Source organism: Choloepus didactylus, chromosome 9 (genome assembly GCF_015220235.1).
Source record: "Choloepus didactylus isolate mChoDid1 chromosome 9, mChoDid1.pri, whole genome shotgun sequence".
NCBI lineage: Eukaryota > Metazoa > Chordata > Mammalia > Pilosa > Megalonychidae > Choloepus > Choloepus didactylus.
This window is the reverse complement of record NC_051315.1, coordinates 134,610,320-134,637,589: the sequence shown is the minus strand read 5'-3', so window position 1 is coordinate 134,637,589 and position 27,270 is coordinate 134,610,320. Positions and strand designations below refer to the sequence as shown.

General features: G+C 51.4%; 3 protein-coding genes and 1 long non-coding RNA gene across 29 annotated transcripts in view; 2 read left to right on the top strand and 2 right to left on the bottom strand.

Moving 5' to 3' along the window:
- PASK (PAS domain containing serine/threonine kinase) overlaps positions 1 to 11,017 on the top strand; it is a 41,142-nt gene extending 30,125 nt beyond the window's left edge. Inside the window, exons 14-19 of one of the 3 annotated variants that reach the window (XM_037848740.1) lie at positions 979 to 1,104; positions 1,220 to 1,354; positions 5,432 to 5,631; positions 8,082 to 8,215; positions 9,470 to 9,616; positions 10,391 to 11,017. In XM_037848740.1, the coding sequence (XP_037704668.1) occupies positions 979 to 1,104; positions 1,220 to 1,354; positions 5,432 to 5,631; positions 8,082 to 8,215; positions 9,470 to 9,616; positions 10,391 to 10,482 (834 nt within the window). In that variant the 3' untranslated portion in view covers positions 10,483 to 11,017. Of the gene's footprint in view, positions 1 to 978; positions 1,105 to 1,219; positions 1,355 to 5,431; positions 5,632 to 8,081; positions 8,216 to 9,469; positions 9,617 to 10,241 lie in introns of all 3 variants that reach the window. The other 2 variants (XM_037848739.1, XM_037848741.1) reach the window with 2 other exon arrangements.
- On the bottom strand, positions 10,856 to 13,138 carry LOC119543896. Its single transcript, XR_005218698.1, has 2 exons — positions 11,902 to 13,138; positions 10,856 to 11,824 (listed from the first exon to the last, which is right to left on the bottom strand). It is a non-coding gene; the product is annotated as an uncharacterized LOC119543896 (long non-coding RNA).
- A 1,316-nt stretch (positions 13,139 to 14,454) lies between these two features.
- Positions 14,455 to 27,270, top strand: part of MTERF4 (mitochondrial transcription termination factor 4) — a 35,487-nt gene continuing 22,671 nt past the window's right edge. For 4 of the 5 annotated variants that reach the window (XR_005218987.1, XR_005218986.1, XR_005218985.1 and 1 more), the window contains exons 1-3: positions 14,455 to 14,581; positions 15,127 to 15,619; positions 16,142 to 16,326. Coding sequence is in view for 2 of the 5 variants with exons in the window: in XM_037850600.1 (XP_037706528.1) it covers positions 14,561 to 14,581; positions 15,127 to 15,619; positions 16,142 to 16,326 (699 nt within the window). In the remaining 3 variants the exon portion in view is untranslated. Of the gene's footprint in view, positions 14,582 to 15,126; positions 15,620 to 16,141; positions 16,327 to 16,977; positions 17,395 to 27,270 lie in introns of those variants that run through there. The other variant, XM_037850599.1, reaches the window with a different exon arrangement.
- The window catches only part of SNED1 (sushi, nidogen and EGF like domains 1), a 105,813-nt gene continuing 96,243 nt past the window's right edge, over positions 17,701 to 27,270 (bottom strand). For 10 of the 20 annotated variants that reach the window (XM_037850580.1, XM_037850573.1, XM_037850579.1 and 7 more), the window contains 3 exons: positions 23,704 to 23,787; positions 22,871 to 22,908; positions 17,701 to 22,474 (listed from right to left, as the gene is read on the bottom strand). In XM_037850580.1, the coding sequence (XP_037706508.1) occupies positions 22,872 to 22,908; positions 23,704 to 23,787 (121 nt within the window). In that variant the 3' untranslated portion in view covers positions 17,701 to 22,474; position 22,871. The other 10 variants (XR_005218976.1, XR_005218977.1, XR_005218979.1 and 7 more) reach the window with 10 other exon arrangements.

The following is a 27,270-nucleotide window of genomic DNA, read 5'->3' as shown; positions in this document are numbered from 1 at the left end:
CTCTGTTAGCTGGGAAGGCACGTGGCTGGCGTCTGCTGATCCTGGGTTGTGTTCCAGCTCCTCTCTTGGGTCCTGTGCTTTCTTCAAAATGTTACTCTTGGGGTGTTTGTCCACTCTTAGCTTCTCCAGAGCAAAGTGTCAGCAAAAGTCTGCTTTCAAAGGCCATCTCCAAAATGTCTCTCTTAGCTGCAGCAGCAAGCCCCTTCTGTCTGTGCTCTTATATAGGACTCCAGTGATTAAATCAAGACTCATGCTGAATGGGTGGGGCCACACCTCTGTGGAAATAATCTAATCAGAAGTATCACCCACAGTTGGGTGGGTCACATCTCCATGGAAACAACCTAATCCAAAGATTCCAACCTAATGAACACTAATACCTCTGCCCTCACAAGATTGCATTAAAGATAACGGCATTTTGGGGGACATAATACATACAAACTGACACAGTGCCCAAGGCCAGCTTTCCTCTGGGTGACACCCTGTCTTTTCATTTGTTTTCAAGAGGTTGTTCTCCACTTTCCTCTTCAGCCCACTGCCCACACCCTGTGGCACTTTCTCTCTCTTTTCTCAGTGTTATTCTGGCCACCTCCAGCTGGGAGCAGGCTGAGAGCCCTGGGCAACTTGGAGCTGGGGGTGCTTCTAGGGTGTTCTAGGAGCACCTGTCCACTAAGGCCTGCAGGGCCGCTCTGTCCCCCGCACGAGCCGCTGCCCCTCAGCCCACCGGGGCTCCTCCATCCTTCCAGTCCCACCCACCTTATAGCGCATGCAGGAGTCGCTCAGCATTTCTGGTCAGCTGCCCACACCCTTCTCTGTTTCCTGATGCTGGGGTCTCGTTATTACATTTCTTCTTTCGTGTTCCTGGATTTGGGGGAGGGAAATGCGGAAGCTCCGTCTGCTATCAGAAACCAGCAGTGGGCCCCGATTTTAATGGGATGCTCGAGGAATGGTTCTAGCTCTTTCACCCTGTTTTCCTTTTAGGTTGTGGTGAAGTTTATTAAGAAGGAGAAGGTTTTGGAGGATTGTTGGATTGAGGATCCCGAACTTGGAAAAGTTACTTTAGAGATTGCAATTCTGTCCAGGATGGAGCACGCCAACATCATCAAGGTGGGAAAGGATTTCTCTTTTAACGCCACCCTAAGATGACTCATGAAAATATGCCTGGAATTTGTTGACTTGAACGTCTCTTGGCAGGGCTGGACTTGACTTTGTCTTTTTCCAGGTAGTGGATGTATTTGAAAACCAAGCATTCTTCCAGCTGGTGATGGAAAAGCATGGCTCCGGCCTGGACCTCTTTGCCTTCATCGACTGCCACCCCAGCCTGGACGAGCCCCTGGCGAGCTACATCTTCCGACAGGTGAGAGTGGCCAGAGCCATGGTGGGCTGGGGGCTCCTGGTGGGCTGCGAAGATGGACGCTCCTCCCTGTGAGCTGGAGCTTGCCTTCGGCTTTTAGATTTTATGGGAGGAGATACAGATTCAAAGAAGAGAACCCTATGGTTGGGGTAGAGAAAGTGAGGTGGGGAAGGAAGAGTGAGGCCAGATGTCATCTTGGAATGATCAGCAGAGTATGTTTAACAATTCAGATTTCCTGCTACACCTCCAGTGTTGACACCAGTCACAAAATTAACAACAGAGCTGTTTGAGTGCGCTCAGAGCCCTGTATATGTGGTCTGGATCCTTGTTCCACTACCAGCGGGGGGCCATGGGGAAATCAGGGCTGTCCGGAGCCCCAGCTCTTGCATCTGGAGTAGGGACTGGAGACCTTCGCGGTGGGGCTGCCTGGGCAGATCGGGGGTTCTCAGGCCAGTACAGCGTCCGCTCCCCAGCAGGCGCTCAGGTAACGGGGGTGGTTCTGGTGAGTAATCAGCAAAGGTCAAAATTCCGGGGCTCTCATTTTACAGGTGGAATTTACTTGGGTCTATTTCATAGTCTGCATACTGCTCTCAGTTGATTTCTTTTTTTATTGGAATGTGCTGTTGGTCAGCAAAGAGGAAGGCACCCTAGGGTGAGAGGGATGGGACAAGAAGCCTTGCTCTGAAAATTTTAAGGGCATAGTGGTGGTCCACCCTAATTTAGTTTGTACCTAGCTCCCTGGAAAGAAAGGAAAAATACTAGCAAGGGGCTGTGTGAATGCGTCACAGATTTGTTTTTGTTTTGATTTTTAAATTTTGAAATACTTTCAATATACAGCTACAAAAATAATACAAACTCCCAATGGAGGACTCCAGCATACTCCCCAAATGCCCCTAAATCTGCCAGTTTTCACAGTTTGCTTCATTTACCACATTATTTTCTATCCATCCAACGATTTTCTGAAAACTTGAGTGAAGGTGGCCCACATCGTGCTCCCTGGACACCGAATGCTGCCGTGGAAACGTCCGAGGGACAAGGGTGTTCACTGATGTAACTGTCTTACATACAGTTATCACGTCCAAGAAACTTAACATTGATATGAAGCTTCTACTCTGTCTTCCGACTTTTTCATATGTGAAGTTCTAATAATGTCCCTTTGAGCTTTTTCTCCTCCCTTGTTAGGTACCTTCTAGGATCATGTATTGATTTAATTATCATTGTCTTTTTAGTTGCTCTTTTTTTCTTTTTTTAATTGTGGGAACACATACAACACACACTTTCCCATCTCAACCCCTCCCAAGCACACTGTTCGGTGGGATTAATCACACTCATGCTGTTGTGATCCCATCACCACCCTCCACTTCTAAGACTTTCCTGCTCTCCCAACAGGAATCCTACACCATACCCTTCATGCGTTAACTGCCCAGTCTCCCTGCCCCTGGCAACCTATACTTTAATTTCCACCTCCATGAGCTTGCATATTCTCCAACGTTCTTTTTGTAGTTCTCATGGGGCTTAAATTTAACATCTTAAATCTATAACAGTCTCATTTGCTTTGATATCAAGTTAACAACTTCAATAGTGTACACACATATGTTCCTCTCCCCCTCTGTCCCCACCCTGATGTAGTTCTCATCACAAATGACATGTTTATACGTTAGGAGTCCAAAACCATTGATTCATCATCACATTTCATGCATTTGCCTTTTAGATCCTGTAGGAAGTGAAAAGTACAGTTAAAAACCAAAGATATAATAGTGCTGGCTTTTATTTTTACCCTTGTTATTACCCTCACTGGAGATCTTTATTTCTTCATGAGGCTTCGAGCTATTGTCTATTGTCCTTTCCTTTCGACCTGCAGAACTCTCTCTAGCATTTTTTATTGGGCCAGTCTATTGACAATGAACTCCCTCAGCTTTCATTTATCTGGGAATGTCTTAATCTCTCCCTTATTTTTGAAAGACAGTTTTGCCAGATATAGAAAGCTTGGTTGGTAATTTTTCCTTTCAGCATTTTAAATACGTCATCCCACTGCCATCTTGTCCCCATGGCTTCCAGTGAGAAATCGGAACTTAATCTTACTGAGTCTCCTTGGGCTTGACGTGTTGCCTCTCTCACGGCTCTCAGAATTTTCTCTTTGCCATTCAACAATTCGATTGCAATGTGCCACGGTGTGAATCTTTTTGGGTTTATCCTATTTGGAGTTCATTGAGTATCCTGGATGTGTATATTCATGTCTTTTGTTAAATTTGGGAAGTTTTCAGCCATTATTCCTGTAAGTATTCTCTCTTTCCTCTCTTCTGGGACTCCCACGGTGTGTTATATTGGTACGTGTGGTGGCGTCCCGCAGGGTCCCCAGGTTCTGTTCACTTCTTCTCATTCTTCTCACGGCTCCTCAGGCTGAGTGATTCAATTGTCTTATTTTCAATTTCTCTGACTCTGTTCTACCAACTCCTCTAGGAATTTTTAATTTCTGTTACTGTGGTCCTCAGCTCTGTTTGGTTGCTTTTCATAATTTCCATCTCTCTGTTGATTATTTTGTGTTCATCTATCATTTTCCTGTTTCCTTTAGTTCTTTGTCAGTGTTTTCCTTTTGCTCTTGGAGCATATCTAGGAGCATTTTTCAGAAGTCTTTGTTGGGAATGTCCCATGTCTGGTCCTCCTCACTGATGGTTTCTGATTCTTTAATCTTCTCCTTTGCCTGGACCGTCGCTTCCTGTTTCTTTGTATGCTTGACAATCTTTTGCTGAACTCTAGATGTTTTGACATTTACTGTGTTGTTGCTGGAATTTAGGTTCTGAGGCAACTGACTGTTCATTTAGATTGTATCCAGCTAGAGTTGTGACAGAGCTTTCCTTGAATTCAAAGAGCTAACAAAAAAAAAAAGAAAAAGATGTAGGGAAAAAAGAAAACCCCTTTCCCATCTTTGCAGGTTGACCTGTGGGAGCTCTCCTCCAGGGCGTACCTATACAGTGAGCTTGCAGAAAAGCTCCAGGCTGGAACCTAAGGGCCCCTTGATCCTTTCTGCACCTGCCTTTTGTCTTGGGCATGTGCGTGTAGCCCTAGGAATTCCCCTGGTTACATGGACACGGATGTCCCCTCTTCCCAAGGAAACAGTGTTGTCACATTCCCTGACCCTGTGTGTCCTGCTCCCCCATCACGTTCCGGTGAGCTGCCTTGTATACGCAGGGCAGGTTCTGGAACAGCCCCTCAGGCCACCATGAGACAGTCTGGGCTATACGTACCTGTGCCCGGGACATGCATGGGGGCTACTCGACTCCCTCCAGCACTGGGGCTGGGGGTCCACAGTGGGAGCTCGGGCTGGCCCTGTGCCACAGGATCCCCCTGCGTGATTTGGCACTTGCCCTGTTGCTGCCATCCTTTAACTGTTTTCTGGAGCTTTGAGAAAGATGTTTCTGCCAGTTCTTGCTGGTTGTTCAAAGCTTTTGTGTGTGTGGGGACAGAGCCCTGAAAGCGTCTTACTCTACTGTCTTGTTTGGGGCCGTGATGGATTTGCTCTTTGATCCTTTCCTTGTGGTGGCTCAAATTCTAATAACGGCTTCTGTAAAATGACCCTTTTCCCCCCTCAAAGTTATTAGCTCCCAGAAGTTACTGGATTTCTGAATGTGAGTTTCTCAGGCACCTACCTGTAAGTTTCAGGCAGAAGAATGTCACCTCCTCTGCCTTCCTGTGCTGGGATGTTATATCCTGGCAAAGATTTGTTCTGCAATCCTCCCAGCAAACAGCACTTGGGTTGTGTGGTAGAGCAGATGCTGGGGAAGCTTCATCAGTACAAACGGACAAAGGTGAATTAGGAATCCCACGTTGGTGCCCTGCCCTGTCTGCGTGACGTGTGGCATCACACATGCAGTTTAGATCGCATCTTCAGTCAGCTTCCAGAATTCTTTCGTTATTAGTTCATTCTGAATTGAGTAATGTTTATTATGTTTTTTGTATTTTCTTTTCTGTTGTTTTTACCTTTTTTCTTTTTTGTTTCTTTTGTCTGTTACTTTTTTTTTTTTTAATGCATGTTTTATCTGAGTGGCTTTTTAAACGTCTGCTCTGGCCTCCTGGTTTCAGCTGGTGTCGGCCGTGGGATACCTGCGCTCGAAAAATATCATTCATCGTGACATCAAGGATGAGAACATTGTCATTGCTGAGGACTTCACCATTAAGCTGATAGACTTTGGCTCAGCCGCCTACTTGGAAAGCGGGAAATTATTTTATACCTTCTGTGGGACAATTGAGTACTGTGCCCCCGAGGTCCTCATGGGAAACCCGTACGTATCTGCAGCACGACGTGCTCTTGTGTCTTTTCCCTTGGGGGCCCCGTGATCGGTGGGATGTGGGTTCTGGCCGTGCCTCTTGGTGGTCAGCTTGTAATAAAACATAATGTTTTGGACAGTGAGTGGCCAGGCAGGCAAAGCAAGACTGGTCAAAGGAAGACTAGAAATGGATATAGTGTTCCCTGTATTATTCTCTCAACTTTTATGTTCAGAGTTTTATATGATAGAAAGAAAAGAAAAAGATAAAGTTTGGGATAATTGTTTTGAAAATAGAACTCTTCAAATAAGGGAAGAGAATTCTTCTGCTGAGTCTGTTTATTTAAGACAAGAAAAATAGTTCATCTATTCCAATTGGACCCTGTTGGGCTGCCCTCCGGGAAGCCAAGCAGGAGAACGATGTGCAGGCAGAGCTCACCCTTGAGGTGGGGCCCTTGGCTGGAGTGGCCGTCGCTCACCAACCAGCGCTGCCTCGTCGGCTTGGCTGCATGCGCAGCGCAGCGCCCAGTCACGCAATGGGGGTCGGGGTGCAGGCCGAGCGCGCCTCCCTGCAGTTGGGACGCACCAGGCAGGGCCTCATCTCGGGAACTTAGGAGAGGAGAGGGGGCTGCTGGCTGCTGCTCAGGTGTCAGTGGGCACGAGCGGAAACTGCAGCCTGTGCTTTCTGCTGTGCACACGCGGGTTCCTTGCTTCATCCACACGAAAACCAAGTGTGATTTTAGGATCATGAAACTGATGTTGCCAGGCCAGGCGTGGCATCAGGCATTGCCTCAGTGCTGTCACCTCCTGCGTGCATCTTAGAGCAGTGTGGTTAACGGTTCCCACAGGAGGCGGAGGTCAGCGTGCCATCGTGTCACAGCGGGCACTCAGCGAGAACTGCCATGCGCTCTGGTGGAGCTGCCTCCGGGCTGCCCCCATTCTCCGGGACGGGTGTGCGGGCACAGGTGGAGATGTCATTTGCCAGGTCACTCAGATTTCGCTGGTGGGAGCTGAGACTGGGGTCCAGGCCTCCTGGCCCCACAGCGTCTGCCCTTAGCCACTGCTGTCTCTGGGATGTGCATCAGGCTCATACTGGAAATCCCTTGTCCCCTTGGGAGAGGCCACCAGGGGCCCAGGCCAGGGGTCTGCTCCAGTCACTGACTGTGAAGTTCCAGCCATGCAGGGGGTCCCCCGAGAGAAAACATCCCCGCCTGTGCCAGCCCTTACCCTTTGGGCGGTTGCACCTGCCCGCCGTCAGCCCTTCCTGGGCAGCCTCTGCCTGCAGAGTGACAGGCCAGGTCACAGCAGTGGGGACGGCAGGTGAGGGGCTGAAGGCGTGGGAGCCGGGCCGTCTCTCTCTCTGGCGTCTCCCTGCACAGTAAGAGCCATCAGGCAGTAGGAAGTAGTCAAGGGGGGTGATGCCAAGAGGAGCTTTGGTGTTTCCTGGTTACCCTGGGGACCCCGTCATGTCCTGCAGGGGCCGATGCTGGGCGAGGCCCGACCTTCCCCACCCCTGCTTGTGCCCCAGGCCTGAGAAGTCCCCGAGGGCGGGCCCCACAGTTGTGGGCTCACCCCGGGGGTGCCTCCCTGCTGCTCAGCGGCCTTTGGCCCACAGGTCCCTTCACGTGGCGCCGGCTCCCACCTGCTCCCTGAGTCCCCTGCCCCACCCCACTGCAGCCCCCTCCTTGCAGGGTCTTCCCCTCCTTTTTAACTGTGCAGTGGCTATCTGCTCCTAGCTCAGCCTGCTGTGTGCCCACTGTCATCCCGTAAGCTTCCCCATGCACTCCGCACCCTGGCTGCAGCTCTCTGGGCAGAAGAGTTTCTGAATTCTGGTTGTAGATCCCGTCCCCAGGACCGTGGCTGCATCAGTGGACGTGCTGTCACTTTCGTCTTTTTCGCATCTTCCTGCCCCAGGCTCACATCTGCCCTGCGCCTGTTTTCATAAATAAAGTTTTACTGGAACAGTGTGCATCACCCATGGCTGCTCTGGCACAGTTGTCACAGAGACCATGTGGTCCTGAGCCCAAAGCGTTTCCTGTCTGGCCTTTTACAGAAAAAGCCTGTGACCCCTGTTCTGCTGTGCTGGACTTCTCTTCACCCCTAAACTACATCAAGCCTCTCTCTACAAAGCAAAAACAGAAACTGCCCTGGCCCCCCCTTCTTGCTCTCATCTGCTTCCCTCCCGCGGCCTGCCCTCCCCGCCCCTCCTCTCACTTCCTGCAGGGAGCCCTCCCCGGCGCCCACCCGGGTGGACACAGCTGCCACGTGGTTTGCATGTGGGCGCGCCTTGTCTTGGCCGGTGCGTCGCCTCCTGAAGTGGACACTGAGCTCCTTGAGGCCTGGACGCGTGGCTCCGTGGCTGGCTGGAAGCAGGCCTGCAGCGGCCTCCCTGGGCCCTGAGACCCCGTGCCCACCTGAGGGAGCTGGCTGGGCGCTGGCACCCAGGAGCCCCTCCCCTCTCCTCGCAGGTACCAGGGGCCAGAGCTGGAGATGTGGTCACTGGGGGTCACGCTGTACACACTGATCTTCAAGGAGAACCCCTTCTGCGAGCTGGAGGAGACCATGGAGGCCGTGATCAACCCTCCGCACCTGGTCTCGGAAGGTGGGCGCGGGGCACGGGACTCAGATGATACTGCCCTGTGGGCCCCACGGCTCGGCTTCGTTTCCTGCTTCCTACCTTTGTCCTGCAGATAAACCTCCTCCTCTGTCGTCTTTTTCTGTTCCTCTAATACTTTGATTTGAACAAAAGAATAATTTGTATTTAATTTTAAGACATCAGAATAATCTTATTTTTGTTGGCTTTTCGCTTTGGATCTTAGAGGTAGATGTTAGCAGTGAGTCACGGGGCCATAGCAGTAACTGTAGGATCGAGCGCTTGGCTGGAAAACCCAGTCATGGGGAGGGTGGAGAGCGCAGCTCATGACTCAGGTGTGGGTTCTTGGTGAGGCCGTGAGCTCACAGGAGGCAGCGAGTGGTGGCAGTGAGACCCGGCCCCCCTTTGGGGACAGGTGTGGGGTGTGGGTCAGCCTCTGGGAGAACTGGCTTGGGAGGCAGGTCTGGTTCATTGGCCAGAAGGAGCTTCCACAGCCAGAGCAGGCCAACTCTGGGCCCACTGCGGACGTCCGCGGTAGCTGGACCATAGCCTCTGAGGGCCCTTCCTACCTGACATTCTGCGATCCCATGACAATCATTTACAACTACAAATACCAAGGCAATGAGTGTCTTCGCACATAAAGTCTGTGCCTTCGATTATTTCCCTAGGTTAGTGAAGATTTTGAGGGCTGTGTTAAAGTTCTGGATTCCTGTCACCCCGTGGCTCTTGCAGCATGCTGATCCACGCACAAAAGCTGTTCCATGTACTCTCTCATTAGGCTCCCAGTCCCACGGGGGCCGTGAGGCTTGGGGGCCCTGGCTCACTTGATGCCCACATTGCTAAAGAGCCGGGACCTGGATCTAGGCCCGAGGCCCAGGCCTCTCCTCAGAGCTGGCCTGGCTCTCCAGAGGGACCCTCCAGGGACTCCCGTGCCAGGCCCCCCTTCCTCACCTGTCAGTCACTCTGTGCTGCTCCCAAGCCCCTGCCGCTAGAGCCCGAGAAGGGACCACACACCTACGGTAGGTCTGCGAAGGTGAGCCCTCCAGCTCCAGGCATCCCTCTCAGAGGCGACGAATGTCTACTGCAGCTTTTCTGAGTGTGCACTGGGAGCCCCTGCATTAGAGCCACAGGGGTGCTTGTTAAAACGGGGTCTGTGGGCCGCCTCCTGACCAGCTGCTGGACCCTGCAGCTTTGAGACGAGCTCCGGTTGATTCCAACCCAGAGCGGCCTCCCCTGCCCCGGGAGGCGCTTTTGTGTCCCCAGAACTCATGAGCCTCGTGTCAGGGCTTCTGCATCCCGTCCCTGAGCAGCGGACCACCCTGGAGAAGCTGGTGGCAGACCCCTGGGTGACGCAGCCCGTGGACCTCGCTGACTACACCTGGGACAAGGTGTGTCACGTGAACACGCCAGGTGAGACTGCGCTCCGCAGAGGCTGCTCTGCACCACGTCCCCCCTCGGTGGCCTCGCCCAGGACAAGGCAGTTCCAGGACTGCTCGTGGGGTCTGAGGAGGAGGACCTCTCTGTGCTGTCCGGGGACAGACTGCAGGGCCCAGGGCTGGCTTGTGGCCCGTGAGCTGGGCTTGATTCCTTCCCAGAGGCCCCCAAACACCCCTGGGGATTCAGAGCTTGGCTTTGCTGTCTTAGAGGAGGGGTGAGCCCTGGGGGTGGGGATGGGGGGCATGGCAGGCACGGGAGGGGCTCTGGGGGGTGAGAAATGCCTGGCGCTGGGCTGGGTGGGCTGACTGACGGGGGAGGGGAGGCCGTGGACCTTGAGTGTGTGTCCTGGGTGGCCCCCCGGCATCTCTCCTACCCCCCAGGGGCCCCTAGCCCCTCTCCTTCCCCTGGGGGACCCCCGGCCCCTCTCCTCCCCTTGGGCAGCCCCCGGCCCCTCTCCTCCCCCTGGGGGACCCCAGGCCTCTCTCCTCCCCCTGGGGAACCCCCAGCTCCTCGGGACCAGCAGTGGGAACAGCCCAGGTGTTGGGCTCTGCCCTGCGGAGCAGTGAGACCCCCCTGGTGTTGATGGCACTGGGTTTAGCACCTCAGCGGGCTCTGGTGGCTGTGGAACGTCCCGGCTGGTGCTGAGGAGCCCCTGAAGCTCCCTGCTCCCCTTCCCGTGAGCAGCCCGGTCTGCAGTCCGGACTCGGGGTGGTCAGCCCCCAACTCGGTCTCTTCTTCCTGAGGAAGGCGGCACCCTGCCCCCCGCGAGGCTGGATTCAGAGAGGAGGAGCCCGAGGGAGCCGCGCGCGGGGGGCCCCTGCCTCGAGGGGGTCTCCTAGGGCCGCCTGCCCACCATGACCTGCGCCATCAGCTGCGCCGGGTGCCCCCGCCCTCCCCTCCATCTGCAGAGTCAGGCCGCCCTCGGGCCCCTCCGCCGCAGAAAACGCTCCTCAAGACCCGGGCCCAACCCCCCGTTTACTCTGGGGCTCGTAAGACAGACTTGGAATTCGCTTTGCTCTGGTGTGAGCTTGAAAACTACTTCTGGTGCTGAGTTCTATATAATTAAAGGGCTATCAGCGTGTGAGCAGAAAGGGTAAGCGTTTTCTAGCTCTCGCTCTGCTTTTGTACACGTGCATGTTTTGTTTCCTCTGACTTGGAAACACATCTGAGTGATGGATGTGTGGAAGTTGTAGAACCATTTAGCCAAGTGGCCAGGCTACTTCATTAATTTATTTTCTAGAACATTTTCCAAATTAAAGCAGCTTTGTTAGTAAACAGTTACTCTGCCTTGGACTTTGTGACTTGTTCCACACTGCCGGTGTGAGAGGCACTGTGTTCCTTTATCTTTCCCAAATTCAGTCAAATCCACCTCTATGTCCCTACTCGCCACGGCTGCAGGAAAAGTCCAGTGTCCGTTGGTTTGGGGGTCCCTCCCGGGAAGGGCCTGGGGCTCCACAGGCCTGCTCAGTCCGAGGGGAACGGGCAGGCCCCTGCCCTCACACCACCGCACCCCTGCCTGCCCTCGCCAGCCTGAGGCTTTTTTAGTCAGGGTTCTCCAGAGAAACAGGACGGACAGGAGATATATATATATATATATATATATACATATATGTAAATATTAAGAGATTTCTTACAGGAATGCCAGTTGGCAAGTCTGAATTCCATAGGGCAGGCTGCAAGGTGGGAACTTGATGAAGGTGACAATGAATTCCCCAGAAGTGGAATGGCTGAAGTAGAGATAAAAATTCTTTGTGGCTGCTGAAATCCTCAGACTCTCCAAATGATCAGATGAGGAGTCTGCCCTAACTGATGAAGGCAACCACCTTTGTTGACTGTAGATGTCGTCAGCCAAAGGCCATCAACTGCCTAATGATTTAAGTCCACGAAATGCCCCCCACAACAGTCAGGCCAGTGCTTGCCTGACCAAACATCTGGACACGAACCCAGCAGTGGACATGCGTACTCAGCCATCTCAGCATCTCACCTCACAGATCTGCAGCCACCCCAGGCCTCTCCCCCGACTCCACGAGGCGCTGCGAGCACTAACTGCCCTTTTCTGTCCTGCTCCGGCCACACTCAGCTGGGCTGACGCGTGCCCCTCTCACCACATCAGCCTCTACGGCATGTCTGGGTGCTGGAGGGGAGGGTGCTCAGTGCAGAGAGGGGAGCCTTTTCTTCGCCCTGTTGAGACAGCAAGAAGAAAACGAGAACCAAAACCATGACCCCCCTCTTTCCCATCAGTCGTCACTGGCACAGACCTTTTCTGAGGCTCCCAGAGCTCCTCTGGCCTAAAGCCCCTGGGTGATGCCCTGGGCCAGGCCACTTCTGGGAGGGTCCCATGTTCCTTTTCCAGGATTCACTTGGGAGGCACTGCTTTTAGTTTTGGTTAAAATACTAAAAACTAATACTATTTTTAGTGTTTAGGAGAATGAGAGCCCAGTTATTTTTAGTCCTGACTAATAAGCTGTGAATTGTCACCATCCCCTTCCTCTAAGTGCTGCTCAGTTTTCCCTGCATCACGAGGGACTGAGGGGGACCCTCCTCCATCAGCGGCAGCTCAGAGGTGGTGTTTTAGAAGTTTGGCTTTTCCTTTTGAAGCGTGTAGTAAAAAGTGAAGTTAGTGATATTTACTCTTCAGAATTCAAATGGGTTTCCAGATGTTCTAAGAACTGTTTCTCAGGAGTGAAATTAAAGTTTTCTTTGTAGTGATTATGATGCTTATAAAATGCCCTAGAAGTTACACAAAGTTTTCTTCAGACAGGTGTGCAGTGGCCTGAAATTCAGTCTTAGCACTCCAAGAACTATGATGGTAGAAGTTCTGCTACTTGGAGAGTGTTCTCAGCAGAAAGGACCCAGAGAAAAAGCGCTGAGGCTGTTAATTCTCTCTGTGTTTCAAGTATGGGTCCAGGGAATAGTTTTCGTAAAAGACTGAAGATGCTGTCAATTCTGTAGCAATCCTTGCATGCCAAATGTCACTTTATTTCCAGAGTTCGGTAACTGTTTAGGTTCCTCGATTCCTTCCAGTGAGGGGGAGTAGCAGACAAGGATTTTCTGAGGCTTTGGTGTAAAAGCATTAACATAATTTATCTTGAAGTCTTAATAGTTGAGTATTTAAAGAAGGAAATTAGATATAAAACAACAGAACCTACCAGCCCTTTAATTCCACACAGATTACTGCAGTTCTTTTCTTTATATAATCCTTTGTCCTCTCTGCCGAGATACTTTCACATGGAGACTTGGTCGCCCAGCTCCTTGCCTGACCAGGAACAGGCACTCGAAACGTGTCTCCACCCCAGAACCAAGTCCTTTTTCTCAGTTCAGAAAGAAGTAGCAAAAACATGAAGAAATGGCAATAAATTAAGGCTTGGTGTTTGCACACCTTGGCTTTATTCTTTTTCACAGCTACCTCATTTTTTTCCCCCAATAATTCAATTTTATTGAGATATATTCACATACCATGCAGTCATACAAAGCGTACAGTCAGTTCACAGTACCACCATATAGTTGTGCATCCATCACCAAAATTAATTTTTGGACATTTTTATTACCACACACACAAATGTAATAAGAATAAAAATTAAAGTGAAAAAGAACAATTAAAAAAGATCACTGAGTGCTTTTTTTTTTTTTTTTTGCCCGTTTTTCTACTCATTCATCCATACACTGGACAAAAGGGAGTGTGGTCCATGGTCCATCTCATAAGCTACATTTTTATACAATCATCTTCAAGATTCATGGGTTCTGGGTTGTAGTTTGATAGTTTCAGGTATCTACCACCAGCTACCCCAATTCATTAGAACCTAAAAAGGGTTGTCTAAAGTGTGCATAAGAGTGCCCACCAGAGTGACCTCTCGGCTCCTTTTGGAATCTCTCTGCCACTGAAGCTTATTTCATTTCCTTTCACATCCCCCTTTTGGTCAAGAAGATGTTCCCCATCCCACGATGCTGGGTCTAGATTCCTCCCTGGGAGTCATATTCCACGTTGCCAGGGAGATTCACTCCCCTGGGTGTCTGATCCCACGTAGGGGGGAGGGCAGTGATTTCACCTGCCAAGTTGGCTTAGCTAGAGAGAGAGGGCCACATCTGAGCAACAAAGAGGCATTAGGGAGGAGGCTCTTAGGCACAATTTCAGGCAGGTCTAGCCTCTCCTTTGCAGCAACAGTCCTCCCAAGGGCAAGTCCTGTGATTGAGGGCTCAACCCATCAAACCACCAGTCCCCCATGTCCATGAGCACACCAGCAACCATCCAGGAGAGAAAGGCCAATACTCCTGCACTCTCCACCAGCGATGTTCACATTGGTGAGCTACCTCCTTTTGAAAGATGCCTTAGCTCTGCCCCTGAACTACTGAAGCGAAGATCTGAGTTTAAGAATGAAAACCCCTCAGGCCGAAACACTGCTGGGTTTCATCCTGCGAGGCTGCCGGCACCGCAGGGGCAACGTGCCGCAGACGCTGCCGTCTCCCCGCCGGGCCCCGCGTCCCCGGAACAGTGACGGCGCCCGCAGCCCCGGGACGGGTGACGAGTGTCCGGACGGAGCTCCCTCCGTGTCTTCGTGTGGATTGCGGATCACACAGCGACAACCCCGACCCGCTTCCACGCAGCGCCGTCTCCACCGCACGCGGAGCCGCCTCGGGAAGGGGCTGCCCTCTCCGGCCGCGTCGCCGCCGTCCCACGGGAGGCGCCCGCCCGTCTCACCTGCTTCCCGGGGCGCTCGGAAGGGGCCCCGGCCCGAGGAGGAGCGGCCCTCCCCCGCACGAGGACCCAGGCTCCCGGCAGCCGCCACGGGCTCGACGGCGGAACGCGCTTCCCGCGCCCACAGCCGGCGCCCGGGAGGGCGGAAGTGACGGACCGGGAGGGCGGAAGTGACCAGCCGGAGCGCCCCGCCGCCGGCGCCGGAGCCCCGTGGTCCTCGCGCTATGGCCGCGCGTGGCCGGCAGGTGAGGTCGCGCCGGGGCCGGGGCTCCCCAGGGCTGTCGGGCGTGCGGGTGGCCGAGAGCGCCCTGCGGGGACCCTCCCGGGCGGTCGGCGCGCCCTGGCCCGGGCCGCACACCTGACCCGTGGCTCCGCCCCTTCCCGATTCCCCGCAGCTGTGGCGAGTTTCCCGGGCCGCGCGCCGTCAGGGCCGAGGGAGGCCGCGGGGCCGCGAACAGGGGGACAGCCCGGCAACCGCGAGCGCGCGGCTGCCGGGCGCACTACCAGGTGGCCTGGGACGAGTTCTCCCTCTTTCCCACCCCAGTCAGAGCAGCCGAGGATACAGGGTGCCTCGTGGGCTTTCTCTGCGCTCCGTGCCATACCCTTTTATCTGTGCACTCCCTTTTCTGTAGCTTTTTTATTAAAACTCAGATATGATTTTGCAAATTGCTTCTAAAAACTGTTATGTTGGTGTAGGGCTAAGGCACTAAATACCCTGGATCAAAAGTCTTGTGATCTCCTTTACATTGGACGGTGAGGAACTGGTTCCCTTTGGTTCTGTGTCTTGTAGATCTTTGATTGGCACCGCTTTCTTCCCCTCACCTGGACCCACGCTGCTAGGCAGACTCTTCACTCCCGAGAACAGAAGAGGTCAGCTGCATTTTGGTTGCGTAAACTGACTGTGGCCTCCAGTGGAGGGAGCTTGGAGGAATTTTCCTGTGTCAGGTCCAAAAAGTATGTGCAGGAACCAGAACGCAGGGCAGATCTCACTCAGTGCCTCCTCGAGAAGCCTCTGGTGGATCAGGGGTCCTCGGGGCTGGAGAACGTCGTCACTTCCCTTCGGGACATGGGTTTCAGTGACGCCCATGTTGGTGAGTTGCTCAGCGTGCAGCCAGGTACCAGTCCTCAACGGCTGCTGGACATTGTTTCAGAATTAATACTCCTGGGTCTGAATGCAGAGCCTGTGCATGTGGCCTTGAAGAAAAACCCCCAGTTACTGAAGCTGCCTCTAGCACAGATGAAGAAGCGCTCCAGTTACCTGCGAAAGCTCGGCCTTGGAGAAGGTACAAGAAGCTCAGATTTTACACATGCTGAGAGGAGTCAGAGTTGGGGACAGAGTAGCATGAGGTGAGATGGATTGGTGAAGGCTTCTGAGGAGAAGCTGGTGTTCTGTGAGAGGAATGTGTGGTGGGTTTGAAGGTGAGGAGGAGTGACTTCTCTGCAGAAGGCTGGCCATGGGGACAGGGAGGGCAGAAGGTTAGGACTAGAAGAGAGAATTGAGCTACAAGACAGGGACTCTTGCCTGGTTTGTTCCCTGGGGGGTTGGGAGGCCCCAGTTGATGGTGACATGATGTTTGGTGAGTGGAGAAGTGAGAGGAAGTCAGTGGGGAGACATGACATTCTTGCCTCTCCCATTTCCTTGGTGCTTCTGGGAAGAATCTGAAATTGACACTCACCTGTGAGGGGGGGGCGAGTCTTGTTCATTTCTTAAATGCAGACCTCGATTGGGGACAGCTGGCCCCTTGGGTCTCTGGAATATCTTGAAGTTTCCCATTTGCCTTTTTTTTTGTTTTAATGTGCTACAGGGAAACTAAAGAGGGTACTTCAGTGTTGCCCTGAAATTTTCACCATGCGTCAGCAGGACATTGATGACATTGTTGGGGTTCTCAAGGAGAAGTGTCTTTTCACCGTACAGCAAGTAACTGAGATTCTGCACAGGTGCCCCTATGTTCTTCAGGAGGACCCCGGTGAACTGGAATACAAATTCCAGGTGGGAATGGACTGCGAGAGTGATGAGGGAAGTAATAGCAAGTTTTTAAATTTTCAAACCTAGTGAGAGTTAGGTGTGTGCATAAGAAACCTCAGACACCACAGCTGGAGGACAGAGCAGTGGACACCACCTGGTCCACTTCTTTGGTGTAGACCAAGCCTCTCCCCAACAGTCATGCCCGGAACAGTGACTCGGGAACATTGAGATATGGCAATTCCCATTCCGAGAGTTTCACTGGAGACTCTGTTAGAAATAGCTAATGTAAAAATAGCTAAAAACCTTCCTAGCTAAAATTTAGAATCCATTTTGCATGGTGATTTTGGAAACGTAAATTTTTGGCAATGATTATGATGATTTAGGTCATATTCCTGGATGTTTTTTGGATTTTTTTGACTATTTTTTCCATATTCATAGTTCTCCTTCCCTCAGCTGAAAGAAAAAAATAGAACTTAATTTTTCCCTTCTGCCCCTTTTTTCTCAATGTGAATTTGAAAATGCTTTGAAAACTGTCAACTGTCACACAAATGTCAGGTATCATAAAAGTGAGTATTCTGCCGTTGTTTATTAGCCTGTCATTTTTTTAATGCTTTTGGACAATTAAGTTTATTATGGGTTGTGGAATAATAGGCTTTCCGGTTCTGTCCCTTCCAGTATGCGTATTTTAGGATGGGGATTAAGCACTTGGACGTGGTGAGGACGGACTACCTGCAGTTCTCGATGGCCAAGATTAAGCAGAGACACATTTACCTGGAGCGTCTCGGACGGTACCAGACCCCAGACAAAAAGGGTCAGACCCAGATCTGTAACCCTTTGCTCAAGGACATTTTGCGAGTTTCAGAAGCCGAGTTTTTGGCCAGGACAGCCTGTTCCTCTGCTGAGGAGTTTGAGGTTTTTAAGAAGCTCTTAGCCTGGGAGGAGGAGGAAGAGTCCGGAAGCAGCATGTCTGATGAGGGAAGTACAAGTTTGCACAGAGATGAGGAGGAGGACTGAAAAAAAAAAGCCCAAAAGGTACTGAAGGATATTTTAATTTCATCAAAGCTTTGGGAAGCGTCACCTGGATCTTCTCAAGGTATTTTGTATTCTAAAGCTGTCTGTTGGTGACCCGTCGCCTAAGTTAACAGGTCAGACTAAGTGGGGGATGCGGGAGCTTGATCTGTTGTTGGGCGTCTGTGGGGAGGACCCTGTTCCATTCTGGATAAAAATCCTTTCTTTGAGCTATTAAAATTAGCATACAAAGTAAAAATTTGGCTTTATTTATTGTCTGTTAAAATCTGTTGTTGGTAATTTCACAACAGTGTGGAGAATGAGGCTCCTTTGCCTGGTTCACGAGCACCTCTTTCCTTCTAACCATAAAGATAACACTTTGAGGAGGCATTGAGGTTTTAGCACGTCATAGCTCTTTATTTTCTGAAAACAATAGCAGGTTTTCCACAAAAATACTCATGTTTTTAATCCAAAAATGTTTTACCGCTTTGTAATTGCATTCACTGTACAGCAGAGTAAAGGGAATCAGTGACGTCTGGTTTAATTTTGCGCAGCTTCTTCATGCCAGCAGCAGTTTGGGGTGTTTGCCTCTGTCTTGGGGCTTGTTGGCACCATTGAGTGAAGAACAGGCCCTCCCTGCTTGGCCTCTCGGGAAGTTCGCTTGCTCCGGCTCCAGGCCCTGGGGAAGCGCAACCCCGGTGCCGGCCTGGAGGAGGCTGGGCAGGGAGGATCCCAGGGTGCTCTGCCCAGTCGCCTTCCCCCATTTAGCAGACGGGGCTTCTGACCTTGAGGGGGGCAGGAGCACTGCACAGGGCCAAGAGCCGGGCTTTGGAGCCAGGCCAGAGTCCGGAGTGCACCGCGGGGAGCTTTCCATGGCTCCCCGAGGTGAGAGAGTCACCTGGGGGCCCAGTGGGTCGGCGGGAGGAGCTCGATCCCTGCCAGGGCAGGCTCCGAGGGAGAGGCCCGGCCCTGGCAGTGGAGCTCATGAGGCCCAGGAGTATTGGGGCACAAGATGGATGCTGCAAAAAAATATTTTTGGTGACGTGATGTTGAGTTGGGTGTCACCTGCAGCCCCTCTGCATGTGAAACTCCCGATGCCTGGCCTGGTTTTGCCCACGTAGACCGTGTAAGGATCCCGTAAGGCAGTGTCTAGGGGAACCTGGTGACACCTGGAGACGTTTTTGGATGTCATGACCCGGGGGCTGCTGGCGTCTCATAGCAGGGGCCAGGGAGGCTGCTGAGCATCCCACAGTGCCCAGGACAGCCCCACGGTAAAGAATTATCCCCCTGAAAATAGCAAGTGACAAGGCTGGCAAAGTGCTCCAAAGCCTGCGTGGTTCAGTAAAATGTGATTGGACTCTCTCATTCACAAAAACTTCAGAGTTTAAATGGACTTAAATTTATTGTCTTTATTTTATTTAAAGAAAAGTCAGTAGCCGAGTTTTTGAGCAGGGTTCCTCTGCCCTTGCACTGGGGCACTTGATAGCTTTGAGGTGCAGTCTCTCGGGGGATCCGGCAGTGGGGTGGGGGTTTGCTCCCCCCAGCAGGCTCACCAGAGCAGGACTGCACAGCGAGGGCAAGAACAGGAGGAGCTCGGTGAATCCTCCTCCCCAGTCGTCGTCAGTGGTGGCTCTGCAAGCGGAAGGAGTCCCAGCCCCGGGCAGCTGCAGGGGGTCAGCGCCAGGCACCGTAGGTGAGCCGGCCTCACCCCACCCCTGGCAGCGCACTTGTGACGGGGAAGAGGGAGGTTTGTTTAATTTACTCCTCCATTTTGTGGGGTCGGGTGATGGCCACTCTCCAGGAGCCCCGGGCTTGCTCCTGCCCAGTTGGGTCTGAGGTAGATCCTAGATCATTGCTTGACCCGATGATCGTTCATCCAGCTGTTGATTAACAAATGGGAACCTTGGAACTCAAGAATGCACCTTGCATTTTGGCACAGAATAACTCTTCATACCTTGGCAATTTTCTGATTTCCTTTATTAATATTTCCTTGGGAAATTATAGGTGGACTTTAAATATTTTCAAGGAAGAAATCAAAGTTTTAAGGAAAAGCCGTGTGGGAAAAGCAGTGGTGGGTTATCTGGAATGTTTTAAGAGTGAGTTGTAATTCCTTCAGGATCCAGAAGTCTTATTGCTAGATATTTTAATTTGTAAAACATCAAAATGGATTAATCTATGATGCAGCACCAAATTCAGAATTCAGTAGCCCTTTTCTTAAAGAAGGAGTCTTGTAAGTTAAAAATGAACAAGTTGACATCTGCCTCCTGCTTGAGGGGCCTGAGGTTACACACGCGGTGGTAGAAGGTCTCACCCACTCTTCCAGTGATGCCGCCTGCTCTTGGGCTCACTAATAACGCCGTAGCTCCCGGAGACCCCAGTGGCGGGCCCCACGCCACAGCTGTCAGCAGCGCGAGGGTGTGTTTGCCCCCAAGCCCCTTTACTGAGCTCAAGCCTTTCTTCTCCATGTGAGTTTTTGTGGACTGGTGAAAGCTTCCAGATTACAGTATGACTGTCCTTTCTGGAAATGACAAATTGCATAATACACAGACATATGCACACGAAATTTTAATAAAAACAGAAAGCCTAGCACAGGCTCTCACCCTTCAAAAATGTTTTTATACAAGATGAGAGAGGCCCTTTGTGGCTGTGGGGCAGCCTCTGGGCAGAGCGGCAGGAGGCACAGCAGGTACTGCGTGTCCAGTTCGGGTCAGTTATGACATGAGGCAGGGTTGGCGTCCTTGGTTTTAACCTCATTTTCAGGGAGAAGATAGAGATGCTTCAAAGCATACTGGAAGGCTAGTGCAGGAAGATGATGCAGGGTTCTGCTTGGGAGGATCAGAGCCTGTGCAAGATGTTGTTTCCTGCCTGATGGCCTCAAACAGGATGACGAGTCGTGGACCTGAAGAAATCTCAGGCGTCACCTGATCCAGCCACTCAGATTGTGCATCTTCACAGCGGTTGGACTGGTAAGGGGGACCCATGGTGCACTCGGTGGTGCCGGTTCTCCTTTCTGTGCAGCGTTTTGTGTAGCCCGTTTCCATGGAAGTTAGGGTCTGTGGTGCCTTGATGGTGACTTGTTTTCTGAGGGGTGGCTGTGTCTGCGATCTCACAGGTTGGGGATCAGCAAACTGGCCCTCTGGCCACATCTCCCTATCACTCATTTTTACAAATCAAGATTTATCAGAACACAGCTACGCCCTAGTACACGTCATCCAAGGCTTCCTTCTTGCCACTATTCACAAAGCCAAAAATATTGACTATCTGACTCTACAGAAAGTCTGCCTGTCCCTGCTGTAGGCTAAAAGTATCCAAGTCCATACCAGTATTAATTGACATGTCTTCTTTCAAGACATCCCTCTCCATGTGATGGTCTGTATGATGCACCACAACACTGGTGCAAATCGTCTGCTTGCTGGAGGACACGTGAGGCTGGGCCTGGGCCTGGGCTTTCCTTTTGGCGTCATCTTGGCTCTGCCCGCCACCCCCCCAGCCCCACTGTCTCTTCTGGAAGCTGTGGTAGCATCTCCTCAGTTTGATTGCTGGGGCTCAGGAGACAGTTTCTCTGCCGCTGGGCTCTGTGTGGAGGGGACTCGACCCTGCAGGCGTGTTGTGGGCCCTCAGCCTGGTGAGTCCAGGGCCACCGTGCATGCGTCGCTTCTCCCCCGCAGAGACTCAGGCTGGCGGCTGTGGTCTGGCCCTGAGGGAGCGGGCAGGGGCCCATGAGGGCCCCACCATCCGGATGATCGAGAAGAGAGGCCCCGGGGGAGTGTGACTCCAGCTGAGAGTGTCTCTCTCAGGGTGTCCTTTTCAAGCCAGTCTTGAGACCTCATCTTCCAGGGTTTTAGAAACTCTTGAGGTTGATGGAGTTTAACAAAAACATCCTGAATCCTTTGAAGAAAAAACAAAATGGGTGTGAGCACGCTGGTCCTACCCCTCCCTATTTAAGCTGCTTCTCCCTGGCCTCCTGGTGGTCCCCGGGCAGCGGCCTCGGGGGCCCCGGTGTCCTCCCCGCTGTCAGCTTTGCTCGGGTAGCGGGTGGGGGGCGGCTTGCTGGCGAAGGCTGTGCCCCAGATCTCTAGGATTCTGGGCTCAGTGCTGGAAGCTGTTCTTCTCCACACGCCCCACTTTGTGACCCCCGAGGCCTTTTCTCTGAGGGTGGGCAGTGCCCCACTTGCTCCGGGTTGAAATGACTCTCGTGTCCTCGGGTATGTGTCGGGGGAGCGCGTGCCTTTCTGGGAGTAAATGGTGGTCCGAGGCTGGTGCCAGCGTGCGGGGAGAGCCTGGCCTGTGGTGGCGGGTGGCACCAGCCTCCGCCGTGCGTTCGTGTTTCGGGGTGTTTCACGCCATGGCCCCAAGATCGGGTGTTCTTTACTGAGAGATAATTTGGTAATTAGTTGGGGTTTTGGTTGGTTTTTATTGAAATGAATTTGCTGAACAAGTTTTAAAATATATATATATTTTTTCAGGTGAGTGATTGCAAGTGTGTATTCGTACCTACATTACAGGTGTGGGTTCTTAGTCCTGGTAGTAAATTGCTTGCACACCTTCGAGTGTGTTTGTTTTGTTTTCCTGGGGGGTGGGAGGGGGACTCTGCCCTTGGACAGCGGGAGCCTGGGGCCCTCTGCTCGCTCCCAGGGAGCGCTCTCCCCTGCCGGGGCACTGGCCTCGCCTCGCGGCCGGGTGTGGGGTGTGGAACTTCCTGAGGTGGCACCTGGACTTCCCTAAAGGTCTCCTCACTTCCTGGCCACGTAGGCCATGTGGCTCTGTTTGTGACGCGGCCCACTGAGGGTGTCTGCCTCTCCTCGCCAGCACCCTCGTTTCTGACTGGGCATCGGGCCCGTGACCGCCCCGGGCTGACCAGAAGCCCTGTTGCGGTTTCCTCTCTCCCTGCAGGGACACGCAGGAAGAGGTCTCAGCTGGCAGGTGACTGACTGTGGACTGAGGAGGGTGTCCATGGGTTAACCTTTTATCAGCCAAATTGTTGTGAAGAGCACCTGTGTTCCGGGAGGTTCAGCAGGGTTCGTGTGGGGCAGGCAGAGGAAGGATGGGAGCTTCTGTAGCCGAAAGAGCTTGGCAGGTGCTGGGTTAAACAACATTAAAGTCTGAAAGTTTACTTTATTTCAGGATTTGGGAATGCTCAGCTCCAGGGTCTGCTTTGAGTCTCCTAGTGAGAGGTATGGAAGTAGGATTTCCCAAACATTATTAGACCGAGAACTACCCACCCCATTTTTCCTTTCACTAGAACTTCCACCCCCAGGGTCTGTCTGGGAAGCCCCCCGAATCCTCACCCTCCTGGAATTCTCGCTGGTCCCAGCACCAGGGTCGCTCCCGCTCCCACCCTCCCAAGTCCGGGTGTCTTCCAGCCTCGCAGGCTTTGGGAATTAATGAACAGTTTAACCCCCTTAGGGAATGCTGGAACTTTCCGGGAGCTCGAGACAGATCAGTGCACAGGCGCAGTGTCCTTGGCCTGGCTCAGGAAGGAGAGGGCAGCAGCCAAAGGCGGGGGCCAGGGGGGCAGCCGCTCGGACCCCCAACCGCTCCACTTGGGGCGGGGACCTACCTTAGGATTTCTTCAGTGTTTGACTGTTACTCTGTTTCCTGAAATAATTAGAGAAAAGTGGCTTAATGAGAAAGAAATTTGCTTTGGGTCAACTACCTTCCCGTTTGGGGGAGCACCATTTGTTGGGGCTCAGGCATGGAAATTGGCACACGAGTTCACGTGCACCTGCATGGCTTTGGGTGGGGGTCGGGGAATAACGAGAGTGGCCTGGCTGGGTCAGAGCTGTGGGGAGTAAAAGAGGCGTGTGGAAGAGAGTGTGAGCGAACTTAGGGAAGGGGCAGACAGGCTTTACACGCTGAGGCAGAGCAGTGCCCTCAGCGCATGGCACCCGCTCGGCTCCTCCCGGGCGCTCAGCAGTGCACGGCCTGCGGTGGGAGGTTGCCTGTGTATAGTGTGGCTGAGTTTTACACTCTGTTATCTCAAAGGCATATAATGTACCCAGGCACTTGAAAACCCCAAACAGTAATAATTCCTGTGACTACCTTAAATCCTTTGGGAAGGGAACCTGGGTATCAGTAAGTCAGAGTAAGTGGAGATGGTCTGCACTTGCAGTCACACACATGGCCTGTCAGCAGAGCTCCATGCTGCCTGTTTCTAGCACTGTGTACTCTGACTGCAAAACCAGAGTGCCCCCCCGGGCACACAGCGTGCTCCCGTGCACACAAACACAGTTTCTCTGCACAACGTCGCGGCACAGAGACCACGCATCTGGGTGCAGGCGTCACGTCTTAGCCCCCCCCACCTCCCCCAGCATGCTGTCCCCATGGCCACACTGGCCCTGCTCCCCTGAGGGCCACAGGAGGACCCTGCAGGGCCTCCTCCCCAAGATGCACCTGTTTGGGCTCTTCTTGATGCTTGTGCTTTCACAGCTCTCCTTGAAGCAGATGTCTTGGTGAACTCTGTAGACTCTTTTATACCTGTTGTCACAAGAATGAGTGTAAAACCAGAAACTGAAGCAGAGACTGCTAAACCACTCACCCGAGGCTACATGAACCCACAGAAAAACATGATGTTGGCGAGAAAGGCCATTATTTTCTTAATAAAACTTTATCCTAATAAAACTTTACCTGTGGATTTATTAAAATGTCCAGTGTAAGAATCTGGTGATTTTTTTTTCACTTTGCTGAGTATAATTTTCATAAGATATACCCATTTCAAGTACGTTTTGATGCGCTTCAGCAAATTAAGTCATATGATATTGAAAGATAAAATGAAATTTCAAAGACATGTCTTGCTTGAGGCTGGACACTTGGGAAGGTGCAGGTGGTTCATAGAGGGGTTTGGGGCCTTTGGGATGCGGGCTGTGGACGGGGCAGTGTTGGACGGGAGACTTGATTCCACGCCCTGCCTCTTCCTGCAGTCACAGGGCTGCTTAGTGCAAGTTACTTGGACTCGTGAAGCCTTAGTTTCACGTGAAATGGGAATTGATCGTACACCTCTTTCATGAGTTTGTAAGTGATAACGGATGGAAAGTGTTTTTGCTGTTAAATTCTCCAGCATCACAGCGGATAAAGAGGAGTCCTGGAAGTCTGAGGGCAACGGAGCCTGAGCATTTAAAGCCGTTGGTGTGGTGGTGTCGTTCCACTTCCGGCCATGGTGGAGTAACAGGATCTGGGATCAGCCCCTCAGCGTGAACCACCAAAGGACTGGGAAACAGGGAACAACTGTTCTCAGATGTTAGAAAACAGGGCAGGATTGTGGTCCTGGGAGAAGGGGACAGCTGAGATGAGCCCTGTGATCCCTGGAATTTAGCTGGAGGCACTTCCTGGACTGCACAGCAGGGAGAACTGGCCACCTGAGTAGAGACGGATTGGGGCAGCTGGAATGTGGGGACCGTCGGGGAAGAAGGAACCGTGCAGAGGAAAAGCTCCAGAGATCTGCATGCGTCCCCTTGAGCTTTGGGCTGAAAATCAAGCTGTGTGTGCACAGGGAAATCGCAGGAGACCGGGCAAAGAACTACTGAGGAGCCAAGCAGTTTACAGAGGCCGAGTGCGGCCATCTGGTTTGAAAATAGCCCATTCGGGAGAGACCGTGCCTTACAGGTGGGTGAAATTAACCCTAGAGTAAAGGCTATTTTAAAGCCAACCCAAACAAGCCTCAAGGATCAAACTAAACAGCAAGGATCCCCTGCTTCCCACAAGAAGGAAAGAAAAATTATTGAAAAGAATTTTAAAAATCCAGCACTCAGTAGCATAAAATTCACAATGTCTAATATCCAATTAAAAAAAATCACAAGACATCCAAAGAATCATAAGAAGGATCAAGAAAATGTGACCCGTAACCAGGAAAAAAGTATTGAGTAGAAAAAGACCCAGAAATGAGAGCAATGATAGAATTGGTAGACAAAGACCTTAAAACATCCATTATAAGTTTGCTCCACCTATTCAAAGATCCGAAGGAAAACATAAACATAATGAAGAGAGAAAAGGAGGATCTAAAAACTAAATGGAACTTCTAGAGAGGATAAAACATAGTATCTTAAAAATTTTACTGAATGGGATTAATGATAGATTATAAACACTGCAGATGAAAAGATAAGTGAACTTGAAGATGTAGTAGAATTTAACCAAGAGGAAATGCAGAGAGAAAAAAGACTGGAAAAAAAATGAACAGAGCTTGTGACCTGTGGGATAATATCAGTCAAACATATGCATAATTGGCATCCCAGAATGAGAGGAGAGAAATAGAGGGACAGAAAAAATATTTGAAGAAATAATGAACCAGAATTTCCAAATCTGATGAAAGCTATAAACCCAGAGATACAAGCAGCTTAACAAACTCTCAACAATAAAACACGCACATACACAGTTACAGTGCAGCACATCATAATTAAATTGCTCAAAAACAGTAATAAAACGTAACGGCAGCCATGGGGAGGGGGTGAGAGCAGTACGAGGGTACGAACGGCTGCCGTCTTCTTGTCTGAAAGGACACAGATCAGGAGACAAAGGACTGACACCCTTAAAGTGCTCAAAGAGGAAAAATCACAACCAATAATTCTATATCCAGTAAATATATCCTTCAAAAATGAAGGTGTAGTAAGTTTTCCAGACAAACAAAAGCAGAATTCATTGCCAGTGGACGTGCACCATAAAAAATGTTGTATTATTTTTTTTTTTTGGCAAAGGAGAATGATACAAGGTGGAAACTTAGATTTACACAAAGGAATGAAGAGTGCTGGGAATGGTAAAATGCACCAACTTAGAAGACTTATGTTAAAAACATGTTAAAAAGATAATTGTTTAAAACAAAAATAACAGTATATCGTGTGATTCATAACATGTGGAAACAAAGTCTTGACAACAGCAATTCAAAGAATGGGAGGGGAAAGTTGGGAGCATCCTATTACAAGGGTCTTCCTTTATACCAAACTTGTATAATGGTAATTGAAGGCATATTGTGATAAGATGAAGATGCATGTTGTAAATTCTAGAGCAACCATTTAAAAAAAAAGTATAATCAATAAACCATTAGTGGAGATTAAATGAATTCTAAAAAATAATCCAAAAGAAGGTAAGAAAAGGTAAAAAAAAAAAAAAAAAAAAACAACAAAGCAGATGGGACAAATAGAAAACAAATATATTAAATGCCAGTGGTCTAAACTCCAATATAAAACCAAGATTATCAGACTGGATATAAAGGACTCTATATCTTTATATCCGACTCTGCTAGACTCATGAAACCCACGTTACAGTCAAGGAAGGGAAGCTTGTGTTACGTGCGCGGCTCTCCATCGAGCACACACAGGCCGCCGGCAGGCTCCGGTGTGGCCGGCGCAGCTGGGAGATCTGCGGATGCTGACAGCCGCCCCACAGAACCCAAAACGCAGAGGCCCTGGCAACACGATTCCAGATCCCAGCAGAGAGCAGCCTTCTCCGTGTTCTTGCCTCCTGCCCAACCTCAAACCCAGCCTTCTACCCTGTCCTGCTGTGTTCCATTTCCCAAAGAGCAGCCAGAGCGGCCTTTTACGAATGCCACCGGGCACGTCCCTCAGCCCTCGCCGGGGTCTCCCGCAGCCCCCGGCCCTCCTGGCCTTGCCTGTTCCTTCCTTGGTGCTGATCTGCTAAATTGATACTGATTTACTTGTGCGCTCTATTGTCTGTTGCCTCCTCTGGAATGTAAGGATTTCGAGGCAGGACTTGTCTGCGTTGTCCCTGTGTCCTGAGGGTTAGAACAGCGCACGGCGCACAGCAGATGTCCGGGGCTGATCACCGAGATTCTAAGTGCGACCCCCAGAGTCACAGATGTTAGCAAGAAAGAGGCCAAGAGAGGAGCCGGCACAGACTGGGGACAGGCGTGCAGAGGTTCGCCCGGGGTCACGGCAGGAGTTAATAGCAGAGCTGGAACTGTTTGCTTTTGGGGGGGCTGGGAGGAAGTGGAGAGAGGAGAGACCCCTGGAG